General features: G+C 39.4%; 5 protein-coding genes across 8 annotated transcripts; 2 read left to right on the forward strand and 3 right to left on the reverse strand.

Moving 5' to 3' along the window:
- Window positions 1–140: 140 nt before the first annotated feature.
- Window positions 141–3,082, forward strand: LOC124050396 (calcium homeostasis modulator protein 6). The gene is made up of 2 exons (XM_046372925.1): window positions 141–1,665; window positions 1,873–3,082. The coding sequence occupies exons 1-2, from the start codon at window positions 1,201–1,203 to the stop codon at window positions 2,023–2,025; spliced, it is 618 nt and encodes a 205-aa protein (XP_046228881.1). The 5' UTR covers window positions 141–1,200; the 3' UTR covers window positions 2,026–3,082.
- Window positions 3,083–4,955: 1,873 nt separating this feature from the next.
- On the reverse strand, window positions 4,956–16,649 carry LOC124050809 (UDP-glucuronosyltransferase 2A1-like). Of its 3 annotated transcripts, XM_046373794.1 has the most exons (3): window positions 16,512–16,645; window positions 7,743–8,020; window positions 4,956–7,396 (listed from the first exon to the last, which is right to left on the reverse strand). In XM_046373794.1, exon 3 carries the CDS (start codon window positions 7,387–7,389, stop codon window positions 5,815–5,817), a length of 1,575 nt encoding a protein of 524 aa, XP_046229750.1. In that variant the 5' UTR covers window positions 7,390–7,396; window positions 7,743–8,020; window positions 16,512–16,645; the 3' UTR covers window positions 4,956–5,814. The 3 variants fall into 3 exon arrangements, with proteins under 3 accessions (XP_046229750.1, XP_046229834.1, XP_046229665.1); XM_046373878.1 differs by lacking the exon at window positions 7,743–8,020 and having other exon boundaries at window positions 16,584–16,649; XM_046373709.1 differs by lacking the exon at window positions 7,743–8,020 and having other exon boundaries at window positions 4,957–7,396; window positions 16,512–16,644.
- LOC124050689 (UDP-glucuronosyltransferase 2A2-like) lies at window positions 10,154–16,644 on the reverse strand. 2 transcript variants are annotated; one of them, XM_046373503.1, is made up of 2 exons: window positions 16,512–16,644; window positions 10,154–12,101 (listed from the first exon to the last, which is right to left on the reverse strand). In XM_046373503.1, exon 2 carries the CDS (start codon window positions 12,073–12,075, stop codon window positions 10,498–10,500), a length of 1,578 nt encoding a protein of 525 aa, XP_046229459.1. In that variant the 5' UTR covers window positions 12,076–12,101; window positions 16,512–16,644; the 3' UTR covers window positions 10,154–10,497. The 2 variants fall into 2 exon arrangements, with proteins under 2 accessions (XP_046229459.1, XP_046229542.1); XM_046373586.1 differs by lacking the exon at window positions 16,512–16,644 and adding an exon at window positions 12,320–12,606.
- Window positions 12,741–16,644, reverse strand: LOC124050619 (UDP-glucuronosyltransferase 2C1-like). Its single transcript, XM_046373379.1, has 2 exons — window positions 16,512–16,644; window positions 12,741–15,433 (listed from the first exon to the last, which is right to left on the reverse strand). The coding sequence occupies exon 2, from the start codon at window positions 15,431–15,433 to the stop codon at window positions 13,850–13,852; it is 1,584 nt and encodes a 527-aa protein (XP_046229335.1). The 5' UTR covers window positions 16,512–16,644; the 3' UTR covers window positions 12,741–13,849.
- A 1,430-nt stretch (window positions 16,650–18,079) lies between the features above and the next one.
- chrna5 (cholinergic receptor, nicotinic, alpha 5) lies at window positions 18,080–25,441 on the forward strand. The gene is made up of 8 exons (XM_046374157.1): window positions 18,080–18,216; window positions 18,563–18,703; window positions 21,696–21,847; window positions 21,996–22,040; window positions 23,023–23,132; window positions 23,431–23,608; window positions 23,697–24,383; window positions 24,545–25,441. The coding sequence occupies exons 2-8, from the start codon at window positions 18,613–18,615 to the stop codon at window positions 24,698–24,700; spliced, it is 1,419 nt and encodes a 472-aa protein (XP_046230113.1). The 5' UTR covers window positions 18,080–18,216; window positions 18,563–18,612; the 3' UTR covers window positions 24,701–25,441.
- The last annotated feature ends 713 nt before the right edge of the window (window positions 25,442–26,154 follow it).

The following is a 26,154-nucleotide window of genomic DNA, read 5'->3' on the forward strand; positions in this document are numbered from 1 at the left end:
TGGTGTTGTTTGTGAGCCAGTTATTATGTTCCTCGTCAGTCTTCACTTCCTTACGCTTCAGTTTGATTTCTTCTTGAGGACACAGGTGCTCATTTTCATCATATGGCAGTTGGGAGATGCTCCTGCTCACAGTTAGCTAAGATTTCCTCACTCTTCTCAATACCTCTTGCAATATTAATGTTGATTTAAACTGTCGGGTCCTTTATCACCAGTAGTCACCAGTAGTAGATTTCTTCCCAAACTATGCACCACAAAGGACATTTATTTTTACAATCCATATTCGATTAGTTACATTTGAAAACTTGAAATGGTTATGTAGATGAACTGAGAGCAATCCGCTCGCGGTTTTAACCAGGCACATCTTTCCAAGCCTATTTCACAGTGCCTAAATACATTCTCCTGTCAGGTTTTAATGTGAGGAGATTATGGTGGTGCTCTTGAGCTCACTGAGGTCATTTATAAATTATGTCATCACATCAGTGGCCTTGGTGTTCTCAAGCTGTATGTACCACATCCCCTTGAAAGTCCAACATGGCCCCCTGTAATCCTCTCTATCCTTAATCTGCGCTGCTACACGGGCGACCTCATGTGGCCGGTTGATTTAAATTGAAGCGTCATCAGGCATCTCGCTTTTTTTTTTTTTTAAACAATTGTACAAAAATACAACAAATGAACTAAAACCACCAGAGCACTCTGTACATTTAAAATGAGGCTTGCAATTTTATGTGGTAAATTCAATGGTCTTTCTATAGCTGATTGTAATAGTTAATTTTAACATTTCTCTCTTTTGTTTAGTTGTAGTGAAAATTTGGGCCTGGAACTTTTGTCTTCAACGTACGTGATTGCCCTTTGATTTATGCCTTCACATCTATGCATGTTTTTTTTTTCTGGACTATTGCAAATGGCCACTCCGTGCTCAACTGCAGAACAAACTTCCCTCCACTTTACAGCCCTCCCTCCAGTTTGTCCATGGGAGACCACATTTAAAATGTAACCCCACCTGAAACCTCACACAGACCAATCAACTAGAGCAGTGTCAGAGTAGACGGCACACCCTCTTTTGTTCAAAACCAATCAGAGTGGAAGTGTGGCATTTTGCCATTAATTACGCATCACTTAGCTGTTGCCAATGTGTTCACAACGGTGGACCCTCTTTTGGGCTTTTTACAGCGATTGTCTTCATTTTTCGGTCATTCTAGTATGGAAAGTAGACAACAATGGCTTACCAGGCTGAAAAATGAACTTAGCAACAGTCCTCTGGTATCAAATGTGGCTTTTGGCTTTATCCTCATGGGACTAGAGAAGCTGGTGGAGCTAGAATTTGAGTGTCCTTGCAGCCCTACATGGAACGGAGTGTTTTCATCAGCATTCTTCATCATTCCTGCTGTCATGGCGTTCACCTTGATGCTGATCATTCAAGGATGCAGATGTGATACGTGGTGCAGGAAAACTGTTTCCTTCTCCAGTTTTGTTCCTGCTATCGTGTGGCTGATTTTGTTGTTCCTGGATGGCCAATACTTTGCTTGTGCTATGACAGACTGGGAGGGTAGATTTGTACTAGTTGACAAGGCAGCTCCGCAGAAGTGGTGTGAGCCAATTAGTGAGGGAGATGTCACCCCACAAGAACTAATGCTCCGCTCACAGCAGCTGTTTGTTTTTTCTCAGGTGAGTTGAACATTTTCTAGTTTGTAGAAGCTAATATAGGATCAGTGGAGACACCTCCCTTTCAGAGTATGCACTGGAGAGATTATATATGATTACTCATTGGAAACTATTAATATAGCTCTGCTAATGCACTTTGTCAATTTTAAAATACACATTTTCCATGGATGTTTACTAAACAAAGTTTTACTTTATTGTTTTGTACCCCAGGTTGTAGGCATAGCCCTCCTCATTTTCATCTGTGTGGGTCTCGTAGTGTATGTAATCAGAGAAAGCTGCCAGCAAGAGGTGGAAATGCAGGATGCAGATGTAGCTGAGCTCACTGTACTTAGGATGAGCTCTCTACGGACCAGGACATCTTGAGAGGACTTAGACCGCCCACCGCGCCTGCCCTGCTGAGAAGGACACTTTGTAAATACGTTGAACAGACTTTTATCATGAGTTTTATAACTGTTCTCAATAAGTGCCATTTGAAAATATATTGTTTTATACAATTTGGACAATAGGTCTTCAGTGGTCAGTGACACTGGCGTATAAAGTTGCCTTAATTATGGATATAGTGAAAAACTGTGTTTCTGTTTTTTTTTCTGTGTTAACAGTGAATATGTATCCCATGTTGTGCTTGCATTCCTCTCATACTTCAGTGCAACGACTTGTTGGTATTTACTGATCTTTTAAGGAATAGTTTGATAGTTTTGGGAAATATTCTTATTTGCTTTTTGCCAAGAGTTAGATGACAAAAGTGGCAACACTGTCATGTCTGTCCAAAAAATATGAAGCTATATCCAATGGCAGGCTAGCTTTGCTTAGCATTAAGACTTAAAATAGGAGGAAATGGCTAGCTTGGCTCTGTCCACAGGTTACAAAATAGTGGACATGTATTGTCAACCAGCATCTCCGAGAAACTCGGTCAGTCCTGCTGTCTTACTTAAACTTTTTATACATTGAACATAGCATTTTATTTTTGTAACTTGGACGTTTTTTGCGCCTTTTGTATTAGCTTTATTGATACAAGTGGAATCTACCAGGCAGCTAATATTGATCTGACTAATATTAGTTGACTTGTACTGTTGTTTGAGTGTGTGCATGCCAAAAATGAAAAATGTTCCATCAGTGTTTCATCAAATTTCATTTTCACATATTTTTTGTTCAAACTTGAGTCGCATCTGTCTTCAGATTTTTCAGATTTATGTAGTGTTGTCCAATGCTACCTAACAGCAATGATTCAGACTAAACTGATATTCCTTATGATTTACCTGTTTGACAGCTAGAGATGTAAAATCATGTACATAATGTTTTGTATTATGGCTGCAACCAGCCAGTAGTAGGATATAGATACAAATTCTGTAACAGTACTTACAGAATGTTTTTTTTTATTATTATTATTTTGTAATAAAAGAATTTATTTATTGAAGTAAAACCCTCAGGAATTTTGTACAGTCATGTCATTATATGATATTACTATTATTATATAATATTATATAGTATTAGTGTAACACATGGTGTCTCCAGAGGAATACCAAGGCTGCCTGTTGATTCTCAGGTGAGCAGCACCTTTGAGTCTTAAGACAACCTTTTTTACCTTAAGAGACTGTGGTTCATCGAGTTTATTGGCTTATCCTGCAGCCTGGAGATTCTCTTCAAGTCTGCCTAAACCTGCTAGCGGTACTCTATTTCCCACTTGTATTTCTTGATATTTGCAACATTGCAAGTAAAGTGTAGAGTAAGTGTTAAAAGTAAGTGTAGAATCAGGGCAGATCTGCATGTTCATCCTGTGAGAGGGCTTATTCAGGACTTCCTGGATGGCCCAGAGGAAGTTGTTGCCTTTATCCACTCAGCTCCCCCCACTTTTTGACTCAGCAGGTTGTCATATTCATTAGCAAACAAATGTCAGCCCGCTATTGGCATTCAAATGAGTCTTGAGCTATTTTACCTTCTTCATGAACAGCACACTGTTTTGGATGACTTTGATGATAAGTTGTTTTGTTGTTTTTAGGAGGGATTTCCCTACAAAAGTCTCCAGACATATTCTCATCCAAGCAGTAAGGAAAGGACAGGGTGACTTAAACTCAATAGCTACTCACCTAAGCCAACAATATGTATGCATATAACAAGGCCAATGGTCCAATATATTTATCACCAATGCCTTTGTCAAATTGCTCATCCTCAGATCTCTTATAAATATAAGGGCATTTTTAAAAAGTGCATTTTTTTATAAAACGTTTAATGCAAAATTAGCTTTATCTGACAGTCTTGAGCTAGTTGTTTCTGTTATCTAAAGGCAAAAATGGTTGTATTTCTTGAGACATAATATACCAGTGCTTCTCAATTATTTTCTGTTACGCCCCCCCCAGCAAGAAGCAAACAATTCGCGCCCCCCCCCCCCCCCCCCACCCACTCTCCGCCGCGACTATAAATAATAGTAATAATATGATGCTAACAGTGCTCGCTGGTTTACTGAAGTAGTATTCACACAGCGGGATGATTGTTGGCAATATTCGGCACGTTTTCGCTGAAAAAACTCCAGCGGCTTATCAGCATGATTGGGATGTAATGTCTTCAAGTGGCGCTTTAATTTATTTGGCTTCATGCTGTCCGCTGCCAGCACTTTTAGACACAGTAAACACACAGGTCTGTCGTCTCCCACTGTAGTCACAGTGAAGCCAAGCGCTACATATGCTTCGTCATATTTCCTCGAGTTACTTTTGTCTCATTATCTTCGTCTCTCTCCGCCTTTCTTTTCATCCCTGTTAAAAATGTCTTCATGTTGTCTCTTAAGGGTTCGTTTACTGCACTTCATATCGCCTGCTCGGTGCAAAAAAACCGCTACACCATAGAGCTAATACTCCCTGCGCACACTCTGACAATGAGAGCGCCACTGCCAACTACTGTAGTGGATGTGCAATTACACTTTATTCTAGTACGGCAAAAAAAAAAAAAGCATGTTCCCCACGGTCACACGCGCCCCCCCCCCCTGGCATCGCAGCGACATTGACATACCTATTCTCTATGCCCGTAACAATATTAAATTAACTGAATTGCGTACTTGCAAAATCATTAGCAAACTGTCTGTCTCTGTATCCAGTCTTTTTTGCACATCATGAGAAGACAGCTTGAGAAATATATCAAAAGTAAAATGATTAAGTATGTGAGCCATTTTAGACCATAGGGAGAAGAAATTTGAAATACTTTACTATACTGAGTCAGTACAATTTCAAACCACTTGAACTAATACAATAATATATATATAACAATGTCTCAACATGCTGTTGAACACTAAAATAATTTTGTTAACCAAACATTTCAATTTGTTTGACTTATAGGATTAAATCTCTAAGTCAAATGAGACCTCTAATCAACATGAAATTTATGTAATTTTATGCATTGTATTAATAAAAAAACAGGATTGAGATATCAAAAATCTGTCTCTGAAAGTCTGTAGAACAAAATCCTGCAGGTAAAGGCCACGGCCAAGGTTTAAGCATATAAGGGCCCAGCATAGCACTGATGCCTCACTGTAATCTTTGGCTGTGAAACTGGATATGTTTAAATCCATATAAACCTACACTTGGACTGGATGACAAAAGAGCATTTCTCAGTAGTGTGCAACCTTAGGAAAAGCATGTAGTCTGGGTAAATGTAATGTGTAAGTATATGCTGTGCTTCAAGTGTACAAGTGGATTTAAAAAGTATTGAAAATCAGTACAGCTGAGTACGGAAAAGAGTGCAAATGGTATTTCCACTGGGCAAATCAAAGAGCACAAACTCACTGAACGTTTGTAAAATGCTTTTATTTTTTCTTTTATTTTCACAAAAGCAGAATTGCTACTGTACATTTTATTAACTCTTTCTCCTAAAGATTAAAGTTCTGTCTATGTAGAATCTGAGATAACAGATATTAAGGGTTGACTTATTCAAAGTGTACTGAAGCTATGATGTAATAATTAAAAGTTTTGTCTTCAAAATAATATACTTGCGATTCTGCAAAGAAAAATTACATGTCAAAGGTATGACATGTTTGTTTATCTGCTATATTAATATCCAGAATATCGTGAATCAAATACGTTAATCTTTAAACCTATTTGGTATGTTGTCTTTTTGCTACAATCAGACCAAGATTTTTTCAACTGTTTGGAACTTATTTGTACTTTTTTAATCATGTTTAGTTTTTGTTTTAACACACACAGAGCATAAACACCTTATTAATCCAGCAAAGGTGGCCAGAACAATCAGTATAACTCCAACTAAGAAGAGCATCACATCCACAGAGTGGTAGGAATACCAGGGCAGTCTATAAGACTCTGTTCTTAGATGAGCTGCACCTTTGTGTCTCATGACAAACTCTATCCAGAAGATGGCGTTGTCCAGTGGCTTCAATGGCTGATCTCTGTGCAGTCTGGAGAGTTTCTGCATGTTCATCATATAGGAGGGCTCACTGAGAACTTCCTGAATTCCCTGAAAGAAGGTGTCTTCATTCATAGTAAAAAAATCAACTATCTTCCCAGCTCCTCTTACTTCAATCCTCATTAGATTGTCATGTTGATCAAAGATCAATGGAAGTGCTAGGATAGGAACTCCATGGTAGATGGCTTCTTGAACACCATTTGTTCCTCCATGAGCCACAAATAGTTTTGTCTTGGGATGTCCCAAAAGGTCACTTTGTGGCATCCAGTCCACTAGTAAAGTGTTGTTTCCCAGAGTGGCTGGTCTGTCACCTTTATATCTCCAAATGACTTTCTGAGGTAGTTTGGAAAAAGCTGCTGCAATCTCATCAGCTAGGTCATGGGGAAGCTCTCCAATCATAGTTCCCAGAGACATGATGATGACTCCGTGCTCTCCAGAACTCTGCACAAAGTCTTCCAAGTGTTGGGGAAGAGGTTTTGCAGGTTTACACTGGAACCCTCCCATATAGACAACATTAGGCATGGTGGGACGAGGGAATTCAAATACGAAGTCCACCCTCATGAGCCAGATGTCTGCTGCTTGAAACAGGGAGGAGTAGTCTATATCTGGTCCTAAATATTTTTTAATTAAAGCATCATAACTTGGTACAACATACTGTGCTATTAGATATTCCCAGAGGCCAAAATTGAGAACATTAATAACTCTCTCAAAAAAGCTCATTTTATCTGAAAACCTGGTCCCTGTTATTGGAATATAAGAAAGAGGAGAAGGTGCAATTGAAAAATGGCCTTCACCATGAGTAGTCCACCTGACATTTAAAACAAGAGGCAACCTGAGATAGTGGGCAAGTATAACACCCCCTGGGAAAGCAGGGTCTGTAAGGACAAGGTCATATTTGGCATCCTGTAGAGACTGCATCAGATCTTTGTTTTCAAAAACCTGTTCAAGAACTTTGGTTGCTTTCTCATTGAGTTCAAAGGACTTTTGGCCTTGTTCCATTTCCAGTTTAAAACGTGTCCAGACAGACTTCCCTTCCCTCTGAATTTCGAGTAACTGGGCCACAAACATACCAATGAAGTCTTCATCAAATCCTGAATCCATATTAAGTGTAATTGAAGTATAGAATGGGGAGGTTTCCTTGATGTACCAGCTGTCTGTTGTTCGCACAACAGAAATCTGGTGACCCCTCGAATGCAGTTCCTCAATAATGACTTTCATGTTCACCCAGTGGCTCCCATCCACAGGATAAACAAGAACTTTCCCACCATCAACCACAGCTGGACAGATCAAGCAGAGAGCGATCCAAAGCCAAGACCATCGCATTTTTATCCTGAAGTTGAGAAGAAAGCATATCACATCTTATCAAATGTACAATTTTCAATGCAAGCAGCATTTTTATTATCATTTTCTTATGGAAGACAGAGTTTATATCACTGATCTGTATGATGCTATATATAATAACTCAGTTCATATGCAAGCCTTTTTAACATGTCCAGTAAGAACTAACTAGCAAGCTAACTTTACAACATGTAAGAGAGCCTAAGCTGGCAAAACAAGACAGTGTATTGCATTTCAACTGAAAATTACATTTTGGAAGTCAACTGTACTTTAAGTTTACTTTAGTACTTTAAGATAGCTAACAGTCATAATGAAATAATCGGAAATGGCAATGTTACCTTTTTTGATCTCCAATATATTCTTTTTAAAAATACTTTTCCTTTGGAAGAGAGCAGAAGAGGTGCTTGTCCTTCCAGGTTTCAGCCCGAGTAGGACTTTGTTACTGCACTTACATGTTATTAAACTCACGAGTGATAAGGAAGTACAAGGGGGAGTAAAAGTTGTCCGTACTGTTAAACTTGAAAACAAATGTGATCCAATAAGGCCCAATAGTTCCTCATTTCGAATTTTTTAATGTCTGTTTCAAGTTTTGCCTGTCAGCAGGTCAAGGGCAAATCTGTTGGGAAGAAAATAAGTGTATTATATTTCTCCTGCCTGTGCTCTCTTGTTGCTGAGTCTCATTTCCAGGTGTTTGACAAACTGGGAATGAGAGATAACAATCAAATTAACTATGTGAGCATAATGTTGTGCATAGTAAAAAAGAGTAATGAAAAGTTAAATTTGTATGTGGGCTCAGGTTGGGCTACTAGTCTTATGATTCTTTACTTTTGCTGCAAGTTCTCAAACTTTCATTACGAACCAAAACTAAATGTTCTTTTGATGTATGCATACAGATGAATTAAAATGACTAAATCAATTAATAAAATTATTCAGACTTAACTTTCTTAACCATGGAGAACCCATTTCTCTGGATACTCCCTCCCACAGTCCCAAACACATGCATATTAGGTTAACTGGCTCTTCTACATTGCCCCTGTGAATGTGTGCATGTGTGGCTGTCTGTCTGCAACTGACTGACCACCAATCCAGGGTGTAACTCAGCTCTCGCCTATAATCAGCTGGGGTAGACTGCAGCCCCCCGCGGCCATGATGGATAGGCAGTATAGAAAATGAATGGAGGGATATTTATCAATATGACAATGATCCATGAACCTCTCCTGATTGGTCAGATTTCACTTTTCTTTTCAAACACAATCTAAAGCATGTAGCACCATTGCTAGTAAAAATAATATTAAAAAAGTAAAAAAAAAGTCATTTCATATGTTAATTCTGAAGGTGGAAGTGGGACATAGAAAAGTGGAGAGGGTGCAATAGCAAAATGTGCTTTGCCATGAACCGTCCATTGAGCATTAAACACTAACAGCAGTCGAAGGCAGTGAGGCAGCATTCCTCCTCCTCCTCCGTTAGCAGGGTCTGTCAAAACCTCATCATAATCTTTATGTGCAATCTTGAAAGGACTTCATCAGCTCTTTATTTTCCAATACATAACACATGGTGCTTCTCTCAGGAAATTGAAGTGCTGTTCTCTGCCAAGAGCTCTGCATGCATTTTATATTGAGGCCCACTCTCCCTTAGCAGAAGGAAACTACGCTCCCTTTGTGACATTTCTGCAAATTGATCTGTGCTCATTTTGAGGTCACATAATACCGTGGTTTGTATTTTTACTCCACACAAGAAAGTCACAGTGTTAAAGAAAAGCTGTGTACAGAGTCCATTCACTCAATCCAGTGGCTCTGATTGATGACCACTGATAAAGACTGGTGAGAGGGTTTGTGGAGACACCAGTGATAAGGAAGTTTATGATTAACAAGATCAGCACATACAAATATACAGGTGACTTTTCACATATAAAATGTGCCTGTTTAATTAAGCCCAACCCTAACCTCATTAGGACAGGAAAACACAAGACAGAGATTTCGTCTGTTTCGCTGTAAAGTTCAATTCAATTCAATTCAATTTAATTCAATTCAATTAAGTTTATTTATATATTGTCAATTCACAACAAAGGTTATATCATGACACTTTCCAATTAGAGCAGGTCTAGATCAAACTCTTAAATTAAATTGTAATATAGAGAACCCAACATTCCCCCTTGAGCAAGCACTTGAAAACAGTGGCGAGGAAAAACTGCCTTTTAGAAGGCAGAAATCTCAGAGCAGACCACGGCTGAAGATGGGCGGCCATCTGCCTTGACCGGTTGGGTTAAGGGAGAGAGAGAGCAGCAGAAAGACAGGGAGAGAGAGAGAGAGAGAGAGCGAGAGAGAGAAAGATAGACAGACAGAGAGAGAGGAGGGGGGGGGGGGCGTGAGAGAAGGAGCACACAAGCAGAGACGCATAGCAGCAGTAATAATACCAGAAGTATTGGAACTGTAGATAATGATAATGACAATGAAGTATACAGAAGGTACCATGGTGATTATGATAGCAATATTAGTAACAATAATAATGGTAATGTTAATGGGTAATGAATAAAGGACTACATAACAGTATACAGGTGAAATAAATTTGTCAGTGACCCTAAGCTGGGAGAATAACAGCATTTGGACGTGGATCCTTCTTGCTTTCTGTCGCTCCTGCAGTCTCTTGTATGTAGGCAGGTTTTGTTATGACAGTAATAATTACTGAGGAATTCATGTTGCTATTGTGTTTGTGGCTAAAAGGTGTTGCAGGAATTAGCAATTACAAGTCCTTTTATGGAGAAACATTCGCTGTTGGCATTTTATTCAGAGTAATACACGTGTTATTTTCACACTCATTACAGTTGTTCTTTTTTAATGTCACTTTGACATCATCAGTGCCTTCTTTAAAAGCTGTATCTCTTAAAAGGTTTGCCTTTCAGCAGGGCAAGGGCAAGCTGGTTTTTTATTTTTTAGGATCTTTCCTTTAACGGTTGCGTGAGCAGTTCTGGAGAAAGATAGTTGATTGCTGATGCTCATTCCCTCATCCCCATACTCCTTTCAATATTCAGCCGTTCACAGCCTTTACATACAAACATATTTAGCAATATGAAAATGATCAATCAACCTCTCCTGATTAGTCAGATTTCACTTTTCTTTTCAAACACAATCTAAAGCATGACCATATTAACCCAACAAAAACTAATAAAATAAGTAGAGCCATTGTTAGTAAAAATAACATCACATCTACAGAGTAGTAGGAATACCAGGGCAGTCTGTACGACTCTGTTCTCAGGTGAGCTGCTCCTTTGTGTCTCATGACAAACTCTATCCAGAAGATGGCCTTGTCCAGCGGCTTCATTGGCTGATCTCTGTGCAGCTTGGAGAGTCTCTGCATGTTCATCGTGTACGAGGGCTCATGCAGAACTTCCTGTATGGCCCTCCGAAATATTTCCCTGTCCAACTCAGAAATATCCATAACCTTTGCAACGCCCTTTGCCCTCAGTCTGGAGAGGTTGTCGGCTTGATCAAACACAATGGGAATACCTACAATTGGAACTCCATGATAAATAGCCTCATATATTCCATTTGTTCCTCCATGACTGATAAATAGTTTAATATTTGGATGTCCCAGGAGGTCATTCTGTGGCATCCAGTCCACTAGTAAAGTGTTGTTTCCCAGAGTGGCTGGTCTGTCACCTTTATATCTCCAAATGACTTTCTGAGGTAGTTTGGAAAAAGCTGCTGCAATCTCATCAGCTAGGTCATGGGGAAGCTCTCCAATCAAAGTTCCCAGAGACATGATGATGACTCCGTGCTCTCCAGAACTCTGCACAAAGTCTTCCAAGTGTTGGGGAAGAGGTTTTGCAGGTTTACACTGGAACCCTCCCATATAGACAACATTAGGCATGGTGGGACGAGGGAATTCAAATACGAAGTCCACCCTCATGAGCCAGATGTCTGCTGCTTGAAACATGGAGAAGTAGTCCACATCAGGGCCAAAGTAGTGGCTGGACAATGCAGAATAATGTGGCCCAACTACCTGCTTGTACAGATGCATCCTCATGATGTAAAAAACTACGTTTCTGATCCTGTCAAAGAAAGTCATTTCATCTGTTAATTCTGACGGTGGAAGTGGGACATAGGAAAGTGGAGAGGGTGCAATAGCAAAATGTGCTTCGCCATGAACCGTCCATCGAGCATTAAACACTAACGGCAGTCCCAGGTAGTGAGCCAGCATTACTCCTCCTCCGTTAGCAGGGTCTGTCAAAACCACATCATACTTGCCATCTTGAAATGACTTCATTAGCTCTTTATTTTCAAATATGTATTTGACTACTTCACAGATTTTCCTGTGTAATTCATAGAACTTGTTTTTCAGCTCCATGTCTAAAGCAAAACGGGCCCAGACGGATCCCTTGCTTCTTTTAATGTGAATAACTTCAGCGACAAAAAGACGAAAAAAATCCTCATTTCCACTAGCAGCAATATCAACGGTGATGGTGCTGTAATGTGGAGACGTTTCACTGATGTACCAGCTGTCTGCAGCCCGAATCACAGTCACAGTGTGTCCCTGTGAGTGTAGCTCCTCAACAAGTACCCTCATGTTCACCCAGTGGCTGCCATCATGAGGAAATACCAGAACATTCCCACCATGGGCAGCTGGAGCAATGACAGCCAAAAGAGAGATGACGGTAGCCAATGATACAAACATCTTCAAGTCTTCTCTAACAGTGCAATCTAAAAACCAAATAGAATAGAATAAAAGAGCATAGTAATAGTGTTAATAATAATAGCAGTAGCATTTTAGAAAACGAAAGAAATCCCATGCACCAAATTTACCATTGATCAACTGTCTAATCTTTCAACAATTGATTTGATTCATTAAAATTTCCTCTCCGCTTGGCAACATGAGCTGGAAAAAAGCTAGAAACAAATGTTTTCCTTTAGGTACTTACAGCCGCTTATAACTCTCTCAAAGATCACTTAGTCCTTCTCAGAAGTCAAAAACAAAATCCTTAAATGTCAAGTTTGCTGTGAAAACCTTCCTGGCTCTCCTGTCAGCAAACCCTCACACAGTTAACAGCCCCAAACAAAACAAAGCAGAACGGTAAAGAGCTAAACTCAGCTCAGTGTGACTATAAAATACTTCCGGGTTTCTTTTGTCCCACCCCCAAGACAATTGTTGCAAAAGTCCTCACAGTGCAAGAGACGGAGGTGCAATGTAACCAGGAAGGAGTTACTGTTTCCTGGTTATATGTGATGAGCTACTTCATATTTATACTTGTTTTACTGAGACAGTGCACCATATTCTTGAAAATGTAGTGTGGTCTCATGTATTAGAACTGCTGAGGTGTTAAAATAAAGACAAAAACAAAATAGAAAAACATGTTTCTGTTTATTATGCTGCAAGATTCATGTCCCTTTGACAACGGTGGATTTTCAATTTGCACCAAATACAGAGACATAACAGTCTGAAAGCATTTGTTATGAGACACTAAGTGTGACATTTGTGCAACAACATTCATCAACTAAACATTACAGGAGTGTTATTGAATGCCAGTAGTTCACTGTAGCATGTGCAATCTAAATCACATCAATATACTGCATGCATTATGGACAAAAGTAGCTGAGCAGTAATTCAGAAAAAAGATAATAGTTATACAACATTTATTTTCTTACATAATTAACCTCAAATGTGTGGACCTGACTTGATAAAATTGTCAAGTCTATCTTGTAAAAGCGCTGAAACAGGCATCAGTATTTCAGTCAAATTTCATGACAAGGTCATGACTTGCAACTAATAAAGTGACATAAATCTATTACAGGCACTTATTTTAAAAATAATTACAACTGCAGGGCTGAACCAGTGGCAGTGAAAAAATAGCTCCTGTTGTTTAGCTTTTTTGTTTATTTGTTTTTTTTTGCAACAATTGCCTCACCTCACCAGAGTGACGCTTACATCAGACATTACTAGACAACATAGAAATTTAAGAAAAAATGAAAAGGATTCACTCAGCTAAATCTTCAGTCTATAGTCAGTCAAAACAGTAATACACTTGAATTTAAGGCAAGATAATAGTTTTAAACCTGGTCTTTCTTTGTTCCCATTTGTTCACATCTCAGAATACCTAGAGACATCATGTACATGGAGCCCTCCTGCCATTGCTCCTGACCACAAATTGAACACAGCGCATACGTAGTCCCAGTGGGACAAAGAAGGTATACCTCAATTTACATTTATTAAATTTTTTATTTGCACAGTGTTGGCTATGAAAAAGGTCACAAAATTCATTTATTTCATAGAAATACTTTACTATAGTACAATCAACAAATTTTAACTTTAAATTTTATTAAAATAACTTACTGCAAAGTCATGTCTGAAATAATGATTGTTATATTAATATCAAAATGAACAGAATCAGTCCATACACTGACTGTGTAATCACTTTTGAAAGTTTAACATAGAAAATGTTTTCCTGGAATGACTAGTCACGTTTGACTTTATGTTTACACACTGAAGTGTATAAACACTTTATCAAAATGAAAATGACTAAAAGCACGAATAGCACAGCTCCAGCCAGGAACAGAAATACATCCACAGAGTAGTAGGAATACCAGGGCAGTCTGTACGACTCTGTTCTCAGGTGAGCTGCTCCTTTGTGTCTCATGACAAACTCTATCCAGAAGATGGCGTTGTCCATCGGCTTCACTGGCTGATCTCTGTGCAGCCTGGAAAGTCTCTGCATGTTCATCCTGTAGGAGGGTTCACTGAGTACGTCTTGTATGGCTTTCAGGAAGTTGTTGTCTTTGTCCACTTGGGCTAACGTGAGAATCCTACCTGCTCCTCTCTCTTTCAGACGCAGCAGGTTGTCATATTGGTCAAAAAACACTGGTAGGCCCACCACTGGGACTCCGTGATAAATAGCCTCTTGAACACCATTTGTTCCTCCATGAGCCACAAATAGTTTTGTCTTGGGATGTCCTAAAAGATCGTTCTGTGGCATCCAGTCCACTAGTAAAGTGTTGTTTCCCAGAGTGGCTGGTCTGTCGCCTTTATGCCTCCAGATGACTTTCTGAGGTAGTTTGGCAAAAGCTGCTGCAATCTCATTTGTTATGTCAGCCGGAAGTTGACTCACAAAAGTTCCCAGAGACATGATGATGACTCCGTGCTCTCCAGAACTCTGAACAAACTCCTCCAGGTGTTCAGGTAAAGGTTTGGCCGGTTTGCACTGGAACCCTCCCATATAGACAGCATTGGGCATGGTGGGACGAGGAAACTCAAACACAAAGTCCACCCTCATGAGCCAGATGTCTGCATGATGCACTAACTGGTTATATTCAATATCGGGTCCAAGATATTTGTCACATATTTTCTGGTATATTTGCTTGGCCACCAGGTGATTTTGTGTTTGGGTGATTACATGCAAAACCACATTTTTAACTCTCTGAAAAAAGGTCATCTTATCAGTGTAGCCAGATCCTGTTATAGGAATATATGATACAGGTGAGGGAGCAATAGCAAAATGAGCATCTCCAGCAAGTAGCCAGCGAACGTTATAAGCCAAAGGAAGATTCAGGTATTTTGCCAAAATGACTCCTCCACCCCAGCAGGGGTCAGTGAGCACCAGGTCAAAGTTGCTGTTCTTCAAGTTTGTCATCAGCTCTTGGTCATCTAGCATCGCTGACACAAATTCTCCCACAGCTGCATGAGCCTCAATAAATGTGGAGAACATTCCTACAGTCATGTGGAGAAAATTCATCAGCGGAACAGACCCCCTTTCAAATTCGATTACTTTTGATACTATTTCTGTAATAAACTTCTGATCTAAGCTCCTCTCCACTTGAACTGTAAAGGTGTTGTAATTAGAGGCTTTTTCCTTGATGTACCAGCTTTTGCTGGAACGCAAAATAGTTATACTGTGTCCTTTCGAGTGCAAAGCTTGCAGTAGGATATCCATGTTTATCCAGTGGCTACCCTCAGTCGGGAAGACCAAGATGTTGCCACCTTGACAGGCTCTGGGAATGAAGGTGAGCAACAGCAAAGCACTACAAAAGTAAATTGGTCTCATCTGAAACAAAAACAATGGACAGTCATTTTAAAAAGTTGGAAAAAAAATCCCATTACAGTAGAAATATACTGTGACAACTGTCACAGCTCACTTTCATACTGCACACCATCATTTTCTTTTAACAACCAGTTCAAGGTATAAAAACCTATCATAGAATTCAATTTCTTGTATCACTTATTTTGACTGTGTCACAGTTGATGCTGGTGATCATTAATGTTATTTATGGCTCATTTGTTTTTGTTTTTTGTTTTTGTTTTTGTTCATTTCGTTTTCTCAAATACAAGCCTCTATCAGGATTCGGTGTTGCCCTTCACTTTTTAATGTCTCGGCAGCAAAGTCAACATCTAAATTCCGTAAAAGGCATATTACGCAGAATAGTTTGGTTGCAGCTTGTAAACACACGATTCAACGTTCAGAACCCCCATCGGGAGGGTCCAAAGCAAATATTCCTGGCCTTATATGTAAACTGCAGGTTTCATGTTTGGGGGGTGTATGGGACGTTACAAAGTGCCTTAATTGTAAGAATAATTTGATCTGCTAGTACCTTGGAGACGCTCCTTAAAGGCATAATATGCAGAATATTTTTATTTGTTAACACACCATTCAAAATTCGTCATAATGGAAAGAGAGAGAGCAGCAGCAGTTAGCCCGAACAGATCAGCTCAACACAGGAAATAAAACATTACTTTTCTTATTTCACGGCGGTTGTGTGCTCAAAAACAGCTCAGAGCTCTGCATAGCCCTTTGCACTTTGCGTGAAAGCAGCTGCAGTTCAGGTTTCATAGTCTCTCAGCTGTGCCCATGCAGCTCACTTCCTGATCGACCCAAAGGGAGACCGCGGAGGAGCGGAGTCAGCTTGTAACTTTGGGCTGAGAGCTACACATCATTGCACAAAACGTTACAAGACAGCGCAGTACTCAAGGAATAAGAGCCGAGGAAGAGATCTGTGCACAAACGGTCACCACCAACACACAGCCTATTTGTTTTTCTTGCAAATCTCTGCATGTTATACCTTCAACACACAGTATATTAGCACATATACGGTCAGACATTCGTACCAACAAGCGTTTGTACTTACTGTGGTTTGTATTTTTACTCCACACAAGAAAGTCACAGTGTTAGAGAAAAGCTGTGTACAGAGTCCATTCACTCAGGCCAGCGGATCCAGACTTCTGAAGGGAGGAGCTTCTCTGGAAGGTGGTGGAGCTCTGCTTGATGACCACTGATGAAGACTGGCGAGAGGGTTTATGGGACATCCGTGATAAGGAAGTTTATGATTAACAAGATCAGCACATACAAATATACAGGTGACTTTTCACATATAAAATGTGCCTGTTTAATTAAGCCCAACCCTAACCTCATTAGGACAGGAAAACACAAGACAGAGATTTCGTCTGTTTGCTGTAAAGTTGTTAATGGGTAATGAATAAAGGACTACATAACAGTATACAGATGAAATAAATTTGTCAGTGACCCTAAGCTGGGAGAATAACAGCATTTGGATGTGGATCCTTCTTGCTTTCTGTCGCTCCTGCAGTCTCTTGTATGTAGGCAGGTTTTCATTGAGTTATGACAGTAACAATTACTGAGGAATTCATGTTGCTATTGTGTTTGTGGCTAAAAGGTGTTGCAGGAATTAGCAATTACAAGTCCTTTTATGGAGAAACATTCGCTGTTGGCATTTTATTCAGAGTTAAAGTCTAAATGCATTTTTTTTCTGACGTTATTTTTACCCTTTGTAGTTTTATTTAAGTCAATGTGACATCAACAGTTCTTTTTTTTGAAAACTGTCATCTTCATATGGACTTGTCAGTGTATCTCTGTTTACTGAAAACTAAAAAGGCTTCTGCTTCAGAAACAAATTGTCATGTAATGTTTTGTTTTTTTTTAACTTCTTAATAGCAGTAGTCTGAAGAATCCTTCCAGGCTTTTAATTAATTTTTTTAGCTTTGCTGGCTATTCTTAGCCATTAGCTCTAAACATCACATCAGATATTAAACGATGTGTTTGTGCAGAGATCGGGGGCAGAGGGATTACACAGGATCAGACAATTATTATTATTATTTTTTTTTAATTATTGGTAAGACAAACAAGATAAAATAAAGGAAACAAATACAAATGTAAGACTTTCAGATGCAAAATGTTTTACAGTCAAAAATGAAAGCAAAAAATAAGTTCATAATTTAAATATTGATTTATCCAAATATTTGTTAAAATTGATTTTGTGGAACAACCTGGACATTGATTTTTTTTTTCTTTTCTACTACCCCACACAACATCTCTGGCTTCCACAATATGCTGTCACCATGGACACACACACACACACACTCACACAGACAGAGTGAATGACAGGAACAAGAAATATAAAATGTAGCATCACATGGACACTATTTAATATCCTTCAGACTTATAAAAATGTGAAGCAGAATCTCAGTGCTATTCGCTGCTGCTGCTGCTGCTGTGGAGATTCACTGAGGTAGCTGCATGGAGGGGACGAGTATCCCTGTCTTTGATTAGAGACCATGGAAATGCCATAGAAAAAGGGGAGGTGGGAGGGGGTGGGGCAGACTGGGAAGGAAGGAAGAGGAGGAGGAGGAGGAGGAGGAGGAGATGAGAATGCGTTGCCAGTGCACAATTGGAGGCAGCAGGGAGGGAAGCAGCATCTGTATGAGGCAAGAAGAGGAACCTGCATGGAATGGAGGAGCGCTAGAGCAGCACTGTCGCTGTCGTCGAGCCTCCACCACAGCTCTGGACTGTGTGTTAATGGAAGAGAATCAGAGCAGGTAGGTATACAAAATTTGTGTTCTTACTATGTGAGATGTAATAATAATAACCGTGGAGAGGGTGAGGTTAGGAAACTGAGGGAAGGGTACATTCTTGGCTTGTGTAGGATGCTGTTTATGTGTCATTACTGCAGTTTGTTATTTAGTATGAATGACATCAGTATGTTTTCTTTTTTTAAAAAAAACTGATTGCATGTATATTCACCGAAGAGGGTCAGGTAGCTTTCGGATTCAAACCTTTAACCCAAGACACTATTAAAGCCATGCTCTCATAGTTCGGATGTTACCTGGTGTACACAGAAGCTACTGTTTTGAATGACCATTGTTCATGATATTTATTTTCCAGCTCTGTGATGCCTGAGTTCCCAGCTGTGTGGATCCAGTGCCGGCTCTGATATGATGCTGAGAGCAGGAGGGGCAGCCACCTCTCTCGCGCTGCTGCTGCTGCTGCCATTATTGTGTTGCTGCCACCTGTGCCACTCACTGCGTAAGTTTCCTCAGGACTGGAAATGTCTCATCAGATTATTATGCTTCACTCTAAGAGTCTCAGTATGACAGATTGCATAGTAAAAGATAAATTGGACATGAGTGAGCATGTAGAAATAGAAAAAGAAGTAGACATTGGCAGAAGGTCAGTGAAGAGTGAGGCAAGCTTGCCAAATGAAAAATATTGGTGACAGTGTGAGCACTTAGCATCTCTAATCGAATTTTACTGTTTGATTTCCTTTACTTGAAAACATAACTGAGCCCAGAATAATACACAAAAAGTAAGTAAAATGTACAGCTATTGAACAAGCAGTAAATTTTTAATAGCTAATGAGTAAAAGACCTTAAATTTTAACAAAATAGCTACAGTATCTCCCTAAGAGCCAGAAACCTAAGAACCAAAAGTTTATGAGTAGAAACAAGCTGTACTTCATCATCTGATTTTGTGCTGATTTGCTATAAACATGACTATTCTTTCCTGCATAATTCAGTAAGCATTAATGCAAAAAAAACAAACAAGAAATTTACATTGTAAGGGTTAAAATCATAACACCATAGCACTAAATTTGTGTTTAATTTCATCCAAAGAAGCATGATAGGTTTGCAGGCACTTCCATATTATGAAGGGTCGAGTCAGATATAACGAAGCTTTTAGAAAAGTCTGACAGTCGTATTTACATCTTGGATGCCGATGTGAATGCTATCTACAAAATCCACCTCAGTCACAGCCTGCTCACCCTGCTGCCATCTGACATGTGATACAGAAGTATTTGACTAAAGACTAAAGAGCAGTGTTCTTTCCTCAGGTTGTGCCACTCCTCAGTGCTTCACTATGAACAATAGTTTCGTGTTTTTGTTGTTGTTTTGGCTTAATGAAGGGACTATAGCTTGCAACTCTGTGCTACAAAATGATAAATAAATAAACTGTGAAACATGTAATCACTCTGAAATGACATGTCAGCAGCATGATGCATGCAGGTAGCCATCAAATGGCAGATGAATAGATATGAGGACAGGGGCAACAACAAACAGAAGTGACAGCTAAAGTAATGAGGCAACTGATAGTTGTCCATTATGCTGTATATTCTGAGGTGAATCAGGTGTCACAGCATCACAGATGACTGGCTCAGGTGAAGAGATGAAGCAGTACTGACATGTAGAGGGGAGGTGAAGAAGGATGAGAGGAAACACTGTTGCTTTGACTGCATGTATATATTTGTGTACATTTACAGTACAGTACAGTATGTTGGTTCACACCGTTTGCCTTCTGCTATACATTTTATTGGTTTCTCTTTCTCTCTTTCAGTCATTGATATTTGGTTTTACCTGTGGGCCATATTAATAATTTGATCCTACTGTAACCCTCACATACTGCACATACATACATAATGTATCCCATGTTTCATTTATATTGATTTGCTTTTTGTCATGCTTGCTACTGTAGACAGCAGCAAGCATTGAGTCACCTCTCATTGAAAACACAGGAATGAACTGACCTCAATATTATTTTTACTGTGAGGTGTAAATGAGCATTCCTTTTACCTTATAACACATAGATTATATTTTTGTATTAGTATATTCCTGGCTCTAACAATTACATTTATCATATACTAAAATTGATTAATGTGGAACCCAGCAGAATCTGCAGCTTGCTTTGCAATTGAGCAAGAAGCTGGTGATAGTGGAGGAGAGGAGACGATGAATTTGCTTATTACACAGCCATTGATTGACTGTGTGGTGGCCTCGTCTTTATTGATTCACACACACCACACATTTGTGGTCAGTCTTATGGTAGACTTCATATCACGTTCTGCATCCATAAATTGAGTTTATAACCATGATGGTGAATAATTTAAAGGGCAGGATGAAAGAAACTGTGTGCCTTTCAAAAAGTAATCAATATTTTCTATAAGGTAGAGGAGCCCTGCTCAGCAGAGCAATGCACTAGTTTAACTGTGAATGAAATAGTGTTGCTGCTACATAAAACGCAGTTCTTTCATTTCATCTTGTGCTGGTGCTTCTGCAGTATGTATCTTGTCACCCTGTCCATACTATTATGAATGTATAGACACAATGAAAAAAAAAAAACATAAAAAATGTTCAAGTACTGAATGTGACTTGGCTGATTTAGGCTTTCTGTCCTCTTTCTTTCTTTCTTTCTTTTTCAGTGTTACATGTCAGCGCACAAAATATTTGCAAACATTTGAGTTACTCTTGACCTTTTTGAAGAATCAGCACTCCACTCTTTCATTTACAGTATCGCCTCAGTTACCTTTGGTTACATTTAGGTGTATTCTCCCAAGATCTTTTGGTAAGCAGTGATTATGTAATGACGACCCTTGAATTGAGAGTGCCTGCATTATTTAGAATCACCAACGCATATGAGTCACAGTGCAAAGCAGGTAACTAGGCATATCAGTTACTTGCTGTTGTGAATGGAAGAAGGTCGTGCAGTAAATAGGATGCGGACCAAACCTCTGCAAAGCTTTAATATTTAAAATTGATTGGTTGATGAACCTGTGTGCAATGCATTGTGTCCCAGGTACTTTTGTGTAGTATAACTGACACATTGACACTAACACTAATGACTGCAACATTATTTTATTTTATTTTATTTTATTTTTGGCAATGCCTCCATTACTGTAACTTGACTGGATATAGGTCACCTGCTTTCTCTGTTGCTAATAGCTGACAGGTGTCAGGTGTTGAGGCTTTCATGCATTATGTGTTTTAGGAATTCCTTTGTATAGTCAGTGTGTCTGTTTCGGTCACAGTTTTGGTTTCTCTGTCTCTTGAAACAAAAGCTTTCCCACGGAGGTCATATCCAGGAACTCTAGACATTGCACTGTAGTAAGGTCAGAGAGGTGAATGCAGTGCTGCTTGAGAGCAATGCCAAGAACAGAGTGGTCATGAAATGAATTATCTACAAAAATATAAACAGTATGAGCTTTCAGTTATTCTATGTAACCTTCTTGTATTTTTACACCTTTCAGGAGTGCCAAAACTCTCCTCCTATGCAAAAGCAGAGGACAAGCTGTTCAAATACCTCTTTGGAAATTACCAGAAATGGGTTCGTCCAGTGGAATACCTAAACCAGACGATCCGTGTGAAGTTTGGACTGGCCATCTCCCAGCTAGTTGATGTGGTAAGGACAGAAGAGCACTATTTATTGATATTTTTGTGTGAATGTGTGTATGTATATGTATGTATATATATATGTGCTGTATAAAAATGTTTCAAATCAGCCATTTTTTTTTAATTTAAATTTTAACAATGTTGTTTCACCATTCTAGGATGAGAAAAATCAGCGAATGACAACCAATGTGTGGATGAAACAGGCAAGTAGAGCTATACATCAAAGCTAAGTAACTGATGCAACATTACATTTTGTCACAATTTGTTAGGGAATAGCGGGTTAGTCTTACCGCATAGCTGGGGAAAGCCATAAGGCCTGAAATAACCTCTGACTTACATCATAAACAGCAATCTCTCCAAATCCATTTTTTTAATTGGATCTGGTGGCATTTCACAGAGAGTCCTTATCTAGTTGAGACCTGTCAGCCATGTGCCCATGCATTTTCTCCACAAACCACCCCCTCCCTACTCCTGCTCCTGTAAGCCTTATTCATGCTCCTGCATGTCCTGTCTGTCAGGCATCTTATGAATTGTCCACACAGACCAGTCTCTGCTGTTCAGGTTAGTTGTCCCCGTTCACAGTGATGGATTGCAACATGCAAAATGAGAGCTAGAAGGGCAGTGGCCCCAGTGGAGATGTCTATCCATCATTAAAGTCATTTACAAAGTGGAAAAAAATGTCAGCTTGCCAGTTTGTATGTTATCTCTTTCCCTTGGAGGTCACCTTATTCATTTAGAAAATGAACACTGAGTTTAAGTTTGTTGGACACACTCACTTACCTTCAAATAATTCTATCAATAAATTCTTACTAGGTACAGCATGTCCAAGTCAAATCAAACAGAACTGTAAATTTTGCTGTATTAACTCGTCCATGTACCTTCCTCTGGAGTCTGGAGCTATGAGCGATGAGAAATACTGTATGTTAGCAAAATATTATATTATATTATATTATACATATATTAATATTATATTATATTAAAGCACACACACACACACAGTTGCCATATGTTAGATAAGAATAGCACCTCTTACAGTCATTGACTGTTTGAGTTGCTATTAGAGTGCTACCAATTACCCTTGCAAGAGAAGATATTTTCCAAAATACCAGTTCTTTTCATCAGGTTTTTTTTTTGTTTTGTATTGTTTTTTTTTAAAAATAAATTTCTAATTTTTCCTCGATATAGGAGTGGATTGACATGAAACTCAGATGGAACCCTGATGACTATCTCGGCATCACAGTTATCCGTGTGCCATCTGACAGGATCTGGCTCCCTGACATTGTACTGTATGATAAGTATGTGCCACTCTACGTGAAAGGAAATGACATGGACCGATTTCTAGAATTGTGATTAGCATATTGATATACTAGTCTTTGAAAGATTTCAAAATACATACCCAGAATTTAATCTAATAAAATGAAATACAAATTCTGAAAGTGTAGTGAAGTATTGCTCAATAAAATGCAGCCATGTTAATCCTGAACGAGTCACGTAGCTCAGCATGAACAAGAAGTTCTAACAATGACTATAAAATAAGCTAATCTGGCTATCAAGTAGTATTTGTAGATGAATAAATGTTATTTCTTTCAACAGTTCAGATGGGCGTTTTGAGGGTACAATCACCAAGGCTGTTGTTAAATATGATGGAACCATATCATGGACACCACCAGCCAGTTACAAGTCAGCCTGCACCATTGATGTCACCTTCTTCCCTTTTGACCTCCAGAACTGTTCAATGAAGTTTGGCTCCTGGACATATGATGGATCCCAGGTGAGTCTCTACTTTACAGTATCTGTGCAGTACATCATTGTCTGCCTTGACCAAAGATTGACGTGAGATTTTACTCCGTATTTAACAGGTGGACATAATTCTAGAGGACTTTCATGTGGACAAACGGGACTATTTTGACAATGGTGAGTGGGAGATAGTGAAGGCCACAGGCAGCCGTGGTCTGAGGACTGACAGCAGTTCTTCCTATCCCACCATCACCTACTTCTTCATCATCCGCAGGCTGCCTCTTTTCTACACCCTGTTCCTCATCATCCCTTGCATTGGCCTGTCCTTCCTCACCATCCTTGTCTTCTATCTGCCTTCAAACTGTGGCGAGAAGATCTCTCTCTGCACGTCAGTACTGGTGTCACTCACAGTTTTCCTCCTAGTCATTGAGGAGATCATCCCCTCCTCTTCGAAGGCTATCCCTCTCATTGGGGAGTATCTTGTCTTCACCATGATATTCGTCACCCTCTCCATCATCATCACCGTCTTTGCCATCAACATCCACCATCGCTCCTCTTCTACACACCATGGCATGGCGCCCTGGGTGAGGAGGATTTTCCTGCATCGGCTGCCAAAGCTGCTGTGCATGCGCAGTCACGTGGACCGATATGCTACAGCTGGAGCAGCCAGAGCTGGGGGAGTGGGTATGATGAAGGGCTCTGGACCTGAACTGACACCTCTGCTCTACACCAGACATAACCTACAAGCAGCTTTGGATTCTATTCGCTACATAACCATGCACGTGGTTAAAGAAAATGAAGTCAGAGAGGTGAGTATGTTATATTGTGTATACTCTTTCTTCTTCTCATATAAAATAAATACAAAGGCTATAATAAATCTCACAAGATGGAATATATTGTGTTACTCATAACATGATGATCAAGATCTGGCTTTTATTTTTTCTGGAAACTTACCTATTTTTGGTTTCAGGTGGTACAAGACTGGAAGTTTGTAGCCCAGGTTCTGGATCGAATGTTTCTTTGGGCCTTCCTCCTGGTGTCAATCCTGGGTTCTGCTCTCCTCTTCATTCCAGTTATTTACAAATGGGCCAACATCATTGTCCCAAATCATGAAAGTACCCTCTAAGAACTGCATTTCAACACATCACAATGGAGGGAAAGAACATTATTAGCTGGTTATGGGTGTTATTTGAGATTTGACGGACTGAGGTACTGAGATTACTGCTCAGATACAGCCCTGCTCTGTTCTATCCACAGACACTTGGAAGGGACAGCTGTGTCAGAGATCAAGCTACAGAATCAGGACCTTGTTTGCTGAGTATATTTTATGAGGACATGTTGTTTTTGTTTTGTTTTGGGTTTTTTCTTTAGAAATGTTTCTGTATTTCTGACTTTAGAGATAAAAGATTCAACTGATGTGCTACATGTGATAAGAAAATACATTTTTCCCCCATCTTACACATCAATAAAGTTTTACATATCCAGTTTACCTACTGTAGTTGCTGGCATCAGAGAGTGCTCATTTACCATTGGAAATGGAAGCTATTCATAGATATAAAATTGCAAGAAAACATGTTCTCACAGGACTATTTGGGATAAATGTTTCACTTACACCCCTATAAAAGTTACAGGACACAGTGATGAACATCAATTCAGTTCAATTTAGTTCATTTCATTTCAAATTTATGGGCAACTATATTGCAGCCTGCCACCCAGATACCCAGATACACACACACATGCATGCACACACACACACAGAAGACCTTCAGTCTCATTTAATGTAATACACTCTATTTACCTATCTGCTATGTATAGCATTTGTAAAAATGACCACTTTATCTGAGGGGCAGAATTTAAATAAAAGTGATGGTTCACCTTTGGTTTTCTGTAATTCTAGTTTCTCAAGTCACCCTGTCAGTCTGAACTGTTTTTCTAGAGAGTCTCTGCATAGATAAACATGTGAAATGTGATAAAGAGCAAAACCAAAGGAATAAGAATAGAACCACACATTTGTTCTAATAAAAGCCCACATGAACACACACAGATCAGAATCAGAGTGCAAGCAGAGACTCTCCTTTTTGGGGACACACATGGTCAAATAGTTTATCTCTTTATTCTATTTTACAGTGCATTGTAGGGAGAAGCGGACTTTCTTGACAGTTCTTGAATTTTCAGGACAAATCCTGCATTCTCTATAAGGCTTGTAAGACGATCCTTGATTACAGATTAGTTCATTAATACTGTGGTAGCTTGCTGCAGCTTACCACAAAGGCCTGGCTCCATTTGAAGTCTCTGTGATCTAACTGCTGATTAGCACAGCCTCATTTCTGCACTGCCCCTCCATGGTCATGTCTTCACATTACAGCTGAATGTGCAGATGGTGCAACAGTACCACCAGTATGGACATGTTGGTGGCTGAACAGATGAAAACATTCCAGTTCCAGGTTAAATCTGCACTAGGCTTATTAATACAGTGCATCCGGAAAGTATTCACATCACTTTGCTTTTTGCACATTTTGTTATGTTACAGTCAATCAGAATTCCCTTCAGGGATAAATAAAGGAATTCTGATTCTGATTC

This window comes from Scatophagus argus, chromosome 1, assembly GCF_020382885.2.
Source record: "Scatophagus argus isolate fScaArg1 chromosome 1, fScaArg1.pri, whole genome shotgun sequence".
Taxonomy (NCBI): domain Eukaryota; kingdom Metazoa; phylum Chordata; class Actinopteri; family Scatophagidae; genus Scatophagus; species Scatophagus argus.